The sequence below is a fragment of the Arachis duranensis genome, chromosome 8 (genome assembly GCF_000817695.3).
Source record: "Arachis duranensis cultivar V14167 chromosome 8, aradu.V14167.gnm2.J7QH, whole genome shotgun sequence".
Taxonomy (NCBI): domain Eukaryota; kingdom Viridiplantae; phylum Streptophyta; class Magnoliopsida; order Fabales; family Fabaceae; genus Arachis; species Arachis duranensis.
This window is the reverse complement of record NC_029779.3, coordinates 39,353,506-39,363,452: the sequence shown is the minus strand read 5'-3', so window position 1 is coordinate 39,363,452 and position 9,947 is coordinate 39,353,506. Positions and strand designations below refer to the sequence as shown.

General features: G+C 28.4%; 1 protein-coding gene across 1 annotated transcript in view; it reads right to left on the bottom strand.

Annotated features, from left to right (window-relative positions):
- Positions 1-3,892, bottom strand: part of LOC107462730 (transcription factor MYB83-like) — a 7,005-nt gene extending 3,113 nt beyond the window's left edge. Inside the window, exon 1 of the mRNA XM_016081358.3 lies at positions 3,470-3,892. Coding sequence (XP_015936844.1) covers positions 3,470-3,735 — 266 coding nt within the window. The 5' untranslated portion in view covers positions 3,736-3,892. The remainder of the gene's footprint in view (positions 1-3,469) is intronic.
- Between the last annotated feature and the right edge of the window lie 6,055 nt (positions 3,893-9,947).

Below are 9,947 nucleotides of genomic sequence, written 5' to 3'. Positions count from 1 at the left end.
AAGAAAAAGTGAGAAATAAAATATAAGAAAAAATTTGTAATTTTATAGTATTTTTTATTATGATATTTAAATTGTTTAACTTATTTTTAAAAATAAATAATAAAATATTTAAAAATTATTATATATTATTTATTTATTTATTTTAATAAATTAGGCATAAAATGCATGTGATACGAACTATAACATTTACCAAGTTTGTAGATGCACTATTCATGACAAGATACCGAAAATAAGATTTAGTAACATTATATTTCTGTGGACTAAGTTGGTACTTGTATGTACCCAATAAATGCTTCTTCCTAATACATTCTAATAAGAAACTGTTTTTTTTAGTAGTTTTAAAATCAATATATATAACAAGTTAGATATAACCAAATGTTTTATCATTACATGACATTTAATAGGAGTTTACATCTATTAGATAGGAGACAATTTGTTCAGCATGACCCATGGTCAAAACATATTGTAGCAAATAACATCAATCAGCAAGTAGGTAGATAAATAATACAGATTAGTTATGGTTTAAATAAAAAATTATTTTAAAAATAATATATATTTGAAGGTGAAAACTCATGTGCAGTCGACTTCATGTGAAGTTGGTATCTAAGAGCCGTTCGATAAAAATTTAGTCAAATTAGTCAAATCATCTAACGATTCTCAGATATCAACTTCATGTGAAGTCGATTGCACCTGAATTTTTACCATATTTAAATTTTTATTTAAAAAATAAATTAAAACTTTTAATTATTATTTGTAAAATGATATAACTTGTCAAGGAAAATCAAGCAAAACTAAAAGGTAGTACCATAATAAAAAGAAATAAAGATAAAGCTTTTGTAACTGATTAAATTAACAAAAAATAATTAATATTTAATTTAGTTCAACAACTTATCTGTCATTCAATTTAATTTATAAAATTTTAATTGTCTCTATTTAGTCATTAAATTTTATAAATATGATTTATATTAGTTCCTAAAATAATTTTTGATATACAAAAATATTAATAGAACACTGACATAAATAAATAGATGTCACACTAAAACCTGTAAATAATATTATTTTAATTTTGACACTCATATAGCTAGGAAAAACACGGTATCACTTGTATTGAAAGAAAAAATTTTAATAAACACTATTGATGATGTTTTTTTTAGACTATTTTACTACTAAAACTAAAACAACTTTATTTTATAGCTAGCTATCTATATCAGCATTTCGTTAATGTTTATGTGTCGAAAATTATCCTAAAAACTAACATGAATTACATTTGTAAAATTTAAAAACTAAATAGAGATAATTAAAATTTTAAGAACTTAATTAAAATTCGTGTGCAAATTCAGATACCAAATTAAATATTTATCTCATAAAATAAAGAGCTAAAAAGCTTTAAAAATCATTAACATTTGAATAAAATGGGCCAAAGTAAGTTGCCTTCGTAAGATATTTTAAAACCTACATGGCTGCAGCAAGCAGTTTTCATCTTTTAGTAGAGGTCTTATAGTATTAAATCTAAGAATTCTGCTAAGAAATTAGTTAAGAATATAGCTAAATAGAATCAATTAATTGAAAAACTGATTAGTTATAAAAAAAATTCTCATTATCTTCATTTTTAAAATTTTAAAATTAAAAATAAAAGAAGGTTGACTTGAGTTGGTTTATATTATAGTTGGTTTTTTAGATTTTTTCTAAATCTAAACATAAATTAATTTTATATCTAAGCAAAAGTTAGCGTTTATTTCTTTTGAAAGTTAATTTGAAAATAAGATAATTTAAAAAAATTTGGATAAACACCTACAAACGAAACCCTTTAGTATATATTATTAAAAATTACAAAAACATAGATCAAGTTTATATTACTTTTACAAAATTACCCTAATAAAAAAATATTATTAAAAAGTATGGAAATTAGAGTTGAAATTCGTGGGAAAAATATTTTTAGAAAATGTGGAGCTTTATATCCTCTCACATTTGGTGGTCCAACGGTAAAATTTTTTAACTTTATTCTAATAATATATTAATTAAAAATTAAGTAGATCTAATTCATGAAAAAACTAATATGAAAAATAAGAAAAAAAAATAATGATTATCTTATACTTATAAAGACTATCAATCTTTTAGTTTAAATAATTTTTAAAAAAATCGTACTGAAATTCTATCTTTATTTAAAAAATAAAATAATAAAAATTAAACTCTAATATCAGATCATAAACTAGATCTCTTAAATGCTTAAGTTAGTTACTAGACGTATATGAATTGTAACAAAACTTAATTCTAATAAACAAACGTCTAAAATCAAGTTTCGTATTTTCTCTCTATTTTTGCTTTTGTGAACATTTTATTTCATTTGCTCATGATGATAACGAAGCTCCCTAGACACCAATTTTAGGTAAAATCAATTTCGATTATATTCGATTATTCTTATATATTCTTGATTTATTACATAAATTCATGTATGTCCTTCCATTTTCGGTTTGACCATAAATCCATAATGTTTATTCTTCCTCTTCATTATTATGTATTGGATCACACATGTTCCATTGTTGGTTCAAACAAAACATGACATTATAGAGAAATGCAAGGAAGAAGAGAATTAACCCTCGTCTAAAGAATGAAATTAAAATGGACAAAAAATAAATAAATAAAAGAAGTAGCCATATATTTTGAACGAGTCTGGTTATAATTATAATGGCTCCGGTGGTGATATAATTTGATAATATTTAAAAAGTATTATTAAAAAATAATTTTAAATATTTAAAAGCATTAGTGTAATTTTAACAACGAAAAATATTAAAAGAACAACAGAATTTTTTGTTTTTTGTTTTCACTTTTAATCTTTTTAGTTTAGTAATTCAATAACATTCTTTAACCCATATTTTCAAATATTAATAACTAACTACTAGTAAAAAAATTAAATTCTACTGATTTTCTAACATTTTTTTTGACAACATATTTTACGTATTAAAAATATTATTTATAGACTAAAATTTGTCACTATATATTTGTATAAAAATATATATATTGTTTAACTCATTTTAAATGTGTATTTTATATTTTAATATATATTTTATACTAATAGTTAATTTTGATGATTAATTTTGGATATAAAAAATGTTATTTGTACATTAAAATTAGTCACTAAAATCAGCTACTAATGTATTTATGTATAAATACATATGTAATTTAATTTATTTTTAATGTGTATTTATATTCTAATATATATTTTATAGTGATGATTAATTTTAGTGACAAATTTTAATGCAACATGCAGCATAATCATTTGATATACAGTTAAAGTAATTGTTTAGGATTTAGGATTATTGGGAAAGAGCAAAGTTATATAGCCACAATAATAGTGACTAGAGTTGTAACTACTATAGCATTCAGCAAAGATTGAAGGTATTATATGAGTCAAGAAAAGAAGTATGAGAGGCAGATGAATAATTAGGTGTGAGTAGAAAGAAAAATGCACCTGTTGCCAAGAATGGAGTGCAAGTGGATGATGAGGTCTTCCTCTTGGAGAGAAAAGGCGCCGCGTTTAAGGTCGGGTCGGAGGTAGTTTATCCAACGAAGGCGGCAGCTCTTGCCGCAGCGCTCTAGGCCGGCATTTCTTGCAATGTCACTCCAACACCCTTCTCCCTTTGTTATCATGTACCTTATCAGCTTCTCATCTTCCTCCGGTGACCACAGCCCTTTCCTTTGCTTACTCCCATTATTCTTGCTTTTCTCCTTCACCATACTCGATCACTCATACACTAACTACTAATTGCTGTGGAAACGGGTAATAGTAATAAGGATTGGGATAGGGATATGTGTATGTATGTATGATGAGAAAGCAATAATATAGGATTTGGTGTTCTTGGGAGACACAAGGCTTCATGGGGTAGGAATGGCAATCATGATGCTGATGCTATTGTGGGGTTTGCTTAAACTATATGAAATATATGAATATGTGTTTTATATGCAGAGAGAGAGAGAAAGAGATCATTTATTATTTTAAGTAATCAATGCAAATTAAATCATATTTTTTGTAAAATAAATAATGGTAAGATTGTAAAATATCACATAATAATCTTTCTAAAAGAATTGAATGAACAGAACACCAAATTAGGTATTTTAAGTTGCCCAACTAATAAAAATATGCTGGAGCATTATTAGGTCGATTGTGTTTGTTGTTGGTTGATAGGTAGAGTGGAAAACGGATTGGAGGGGGACCTCCCTTTTAGCCCCACTCCCCAGAGAGAGAGAGAGAGTTAGTCTTCTTGTCTTTGACTCTATTCTTGTCTTTTTCGTTACATTTTACTTCACTCACAAGGTAATCATCATCTTTATTTATTTATTTACTTTTTATGTAACAGGACAACAATTTTGCTTCCACTTCACATAATACTCACTCTATCAATCTCTATTCCCTTTCTCTATCACTAGGTTTTAAACTTCAAATTCACGTGTGCCGATGAGAGAGAGAGAGTATGCTAATGTTTCTATGGATCTTAAATTCTTAATATAATGGCAAAGTGAGGCACGCTTGACAGTTGTTTGTTAAGAACTAATAATTGCTTTTTGTAGTTGTGTGTAGTTTACATTCTTTGCATGAGTTTCATTAGGGCTAACCACTTTTTGGCATATTCCTCAAGCAATTCTTGTGCACCTCCAACAAAGCAATCTTGCTTTTCTTTTTTATTTTATTTTCAGAAATTTTATTTTTGCCAATTATACACTATATTACCCTATACGTAACATGATCTTACCTGGCTTGTTGCATTTTATAATATTTAAATGAGAAGTTCTAGGGAACAGAATTTTTATTAAAATCTAGTTAATACTTAACTAATAAAAAAATGAGTAATTTTATATTATTAAATATAATTTTATATCACTAAAAATACAAATGATAATTAATTAATAATTATAAATCATAAAATTTATTAATTCCTGACACTCTTCTATTTAAATATTTGTAGTTATAAAATATTTTTCAACCGACGAGATCATTTTTTTTTGGTGACTAGACGAAATTATGTTATGGGTAAAATTACTTGCAATAAACCCTAACCTATAATAGAATAAATTGTCATTTTATGCTCTAAAAGATCATGATAAAATAGAGTAAAAATTATGAAAGTAATAAAATAATTTTAAAAATATATTTTATCTGACAAAATAAAAAGTAAAGTGACTAAGTATTTGTTTAGTTTATTTGTAAAAAAAACAACAAATTTTTTAAGAATCGTTTTATCTTTTATTTTTTGTATAGAATTTATTTTTGCTAAAATCGCTCTCTTTCATTAAAATGGTTGTTTACTCCCTATAATAACAGAACTCTAGATGGAGTAAATAAGCTTTATTTGATTTAGATCCTCGTTTATTTGATTTAAATTCTATTATTTAATATATTAAAGTTTATATTTAAAAATGCGCATTTGTTAAGGTATTAATACCTAATAACATTTATTTCATTCACCAAAAAAATACCTAATAACATTTGTAAGTTAAAAAAATAAGTCAATTAGCTTTGGCGTTTTTAGAAGGAGAATTAATCGACTTAGTCGAATAATTAGTTTATTTATCTTTAAATGATGTTGTGAGTTTAAATGTGATTTTATGTATACAAGGGTCTATTAATCAATAAATTTTAAAATAAAATTTAAATTTATGATGAATTAATCTTTAAAATTGTATTTATTTTTGAAAATAAGATAAGACAAGACACACTAAAAACAAGACATAAGGTTGCATTTAATTTATGTATCCTTTAATACATACACATAGAAACATAGACACAACAAGACACAAAATTTTTTAAACTTATTTGGTATACAAGTACAAAATAAAAGATATAAATCACAATTTTATTAAATTTTAATATTACCCTTATTATAAATTGTTATCATACCACTACTACACAATCACCATATCAACTAATTAAATTACTATCATTAACAATCAGTCACCATCTCAACCAAAAATAACCACCAATAATAATTTAAAACTAAATAACAAATTTAATCCAACAAAATTAATACAAAATTATTTTAACAAAATTTAACAAAAATTCAAACAGATAAAAAATTAAATTATACAAAAATAAAAAAATAGTAACAAAAGGGAGAACGGATCTGAAACATAATAACAGAGAACAGATCTAAAAACACAGCGCACACAAGAGAACGAAATGGATGGATCTGAAAACATGATGACAGACGTGTGCAAATCTGGATCGTCAACAAAAAGTGAAGCAGAGGCAACAACTGCAAAAGATGATGGCGGCGAAGAGACCGTGAAGGAAAAAAAAAAGTGAAGGAGGAGAAAAGAGAGGAAGGGATGGGAGTATTAGCGGTGGTCTGGGTGGAAGAAAGGCGGTGAAAGGAAAGGAGGAAAAGAGTATTTGGGTGGAAGGAAAGGAGGAAGAGAGGGGACGGCGAACTGGTGGTACGACGGAAGGAGAGGCGGTGGTGGTCGGAGTGTCAAGAAGAGAATATGTATGAGAGTTTAAACTCTCTGTGTTTGTGTTTTGGAAGTGTAAGGGAAAATGGATGAAAGGAGAAGAAGGAAGGAGAAGAATTTGAAGGTTAATTTTGAAAATTAAGCGTTAAAAATATTGTGTCTATGTCTCAAGTTTACTGTTCCACGCTTCACTGCTATACACAAATTGTGTGTCTTTATGTGTCTATCAGAATTTTGTGTCTTATTCACCAAATGAAAAACGTGTACTTCCGTGTCTATGTCTTAGGTAGACACAACCACTAACCAAACGCATGCTAAACGACAAAGACATAAAATTTTGTATTATTGTATTCTGTTTGATGATAAACTAGAACAAATTATAAAAATCTAATTTATTCTCATTTTTTTATTCAAAAAATTTGAGACAAAAATATAATAATAAAAAATATATTTTTAAAAAATTAACAAAAATAATAAAAGATAAAATAAAAAATAATTTGTGTTTCTTGTTAGTGTCTCTGTATCCTTTCTGTCAGGATGGACATAAAATATATTAATTCAGTGTTTCTGGACATATTGTCTCTGTTTATGTCTCTTCTGTCAAATATAATTTTGTATCTTTGCATTTTTGTCTAAGTGTCTTGATTCTATAAACAAACGCCACCTAATTTACTTAATTGAAAAATATATAAAGAAAAAAAAAAGTAATGATCCACGTACATGTTTTATGTTATGTGTTAGAGAATAATTATCCAAATTTATGAAAAAAGAAAAGGAAACAGTTAATGATCAATTAGTCGATTAACATACATAATTCTCTACTTAACCAAGAAAAATATATAAACAAAGGCAGAACATGGATTATTACTTATGTACTAATCTTATGCAATGTTAAGATGGTTAAAATTTATTTATTTGTTTTGTTCTTCAATTCTTTATGTTTCATCTTTGATAAAGACTTGTGCTTGCTTTCCTAGAATTTTACGTGTACTCTTATCTATAGTAACAACCATACTGCCTTATATATCTCTTCTCCTTCCCCATGTAATAATTTTATATTATGAAATGGATTTTCTTTCATTTTTCTATGAATCTAATAGCTACTTAGATTTTTGTGTTATTATCCACGATGAATCATATGAACTCCAAGGACAGTGACAAATTAAAGTTTTGGCTTAATACAACTTACTAGGACCGATAACTTAATTAATGATTAAGGCTGTCATATTAAAAAATTTTCATTCATTTCTAATTTTATTAAGTTTATTCTCCTAAATTCTAATAAATGAACATAAAGTTGCAAACAAAGACGGAAAAAAGTATATATAGGCGTATAATTTTTTAACGTGTTTTCTTCAATGCCACATTCTCGAGGTATTTGGTAGGTGGTGGTCGTTATGAAAATTATTTTCGATTTTTCGTAATAAATTTATTAGCGTTTTAAATATTCTTTAGTAGAAATAATAGTTTATCTATATTGCTAATAAAAGTAATTTAAAAAATATATGAAAGTAAATAAAATTTAAAATATTAAAAAATTTAATAAAAATTTGTTTGAAAATGATCTAAAATGCAGTTATTTTTAAATCTGAACACGAAGTCTCCAAGTTTAAGAAAATATTTAATAAAAATTTGTTCGAAAATTATCTGGCCAGATTCTTTTTAGGAAAAAATTTCCGATTTCTACTGATATTGAGGTGTCGGTATCCAAGTTTTTCGTGAGAAAGTGGGGTGGTACTTGCAAGAAATTTTTTTCGTAAATAAAATAAATTAATTAATTATTTCTACAGAAAAAATTTCTCAGCTTTATTTTCAAGGATACGATTTTTTTTGGAATAACAGCAAGTTCGCCGTGCCCGCGGCGAACTCTATAATTTACATAGAGTTCGCCGCACCCCCGGCGAACTCTATAATTTATATAGAGTTCGCCGTATCTCCGACAAACTCTATGATGAGTTCGGAAATAAAAGCAGGCCTATTGGAGAGCAGATCAAGGAGCCACAATTTCTCTATTTACTTTCTTTCTCACTATTAACATTGTTGCTACGATGTCAGGAAATTCATTGTTGTCCATTCATTACGATGGTGAAATAGTGTATGATGAAGAAGGTTTAACTGTTTTTAGATCGGGCCAACCGATAATTACCTATATGACACCGGAAGTCAACAGTTTAACAGTTTTGAAGAATGTGATATTACATTCCGTCGAACAGCAAGAATCTAAAAGGGTGAAAAAAATTACTACAGATATCCAACAAAAATATATGGCAAATTGTTTTATAAAAGGTATATTACAGTTGTATTGTCTTTGTCACTGTTACTAGTATATTTATCAGACCATGGTTGTGAGTGATATTTCTATTGTTTTGAATTAGGTACCGATTGCGCGACGATGAGGACGTACGGCTTATGAGGTCGTGGCACAACCGATGGACCAATATTCATCTGTTAGAATTATAAATGTTTCTTGTTGACTTCGGTGACCGAGGATCATCTGCAGATACTGTTGATGATAGTCTGACGAGTGGAGTTGTTAGACGAACTATCAGAAGGATGATGGTGGATCTAAATATGCCACCTAATATAAGGGTAGTTAGGAGGGGTCTAATTTGAAGTTCGTAACGTTGACTTAATGGATGATAGTCTTGAAAGTCATGATGGTTCTGCTATCAGAGATCTGATGATGGAGCAGTATGAAGTCAACCCTGATGATGGAGACGATGCTGACGAAGAACCACCAGAAATCCCTGATGATGGTGACGAGAAAAAGGAGATCAACTACAACGGTGACACAAAGATTGCTCTGACACAGCCTGCCATTTCTCGACTATATGACCGGCCAGATCATTTCACGAGGTTGAATCTCGATGCAATGACTTCGGATTGGTCATTTATCCAGGGAGGTCCTGAAGAAGACCCAAGCAACGAGTTTGAAGTTAGACAACAATTTAGGAACAAGAAAGAAGTCATGTTGGCAGTTAAGCAGTACAGCATCAGGAGGGTTGCGGAGTACAAAGTAGTAGAGAGTGACCATTTGAGGTACAATGCATGATGTATCCAATTCGGACCCGGTTGTAATTGGAACATACTCATATCATATCACCGAAAGCAAGAAAGGTGGGAGGTTAGGAGATACACTGGTCCTCATACTTGCATGCAAACTTCGATGGGACAAGATCATCGTAGGTTGGATTCGAAGGTGATTGCGCAACACATTTTCATGATGGTTTAGGCCGATCCAACAATCAGCATCAGGGTTCTACAAGGAGGTGTGGAGAATCACTTTGGTTACAAGGCGTCCTACAGAAAAGTTTGGCTTGCAAAACAGAGAGTCATCGCTAGAACATATGACGATTGGGAGGAGTCATACAACGAGCTTCCTCGTTGATTATTCGCTATGCAGATGTACTTGCCAAGTAAGATTTATTTCAGGTTTAGTTATTCGTTATTAAATAATTTAGCCATGTACAAGAAGCCCACTAATGTATGTCTATTTAGGTACC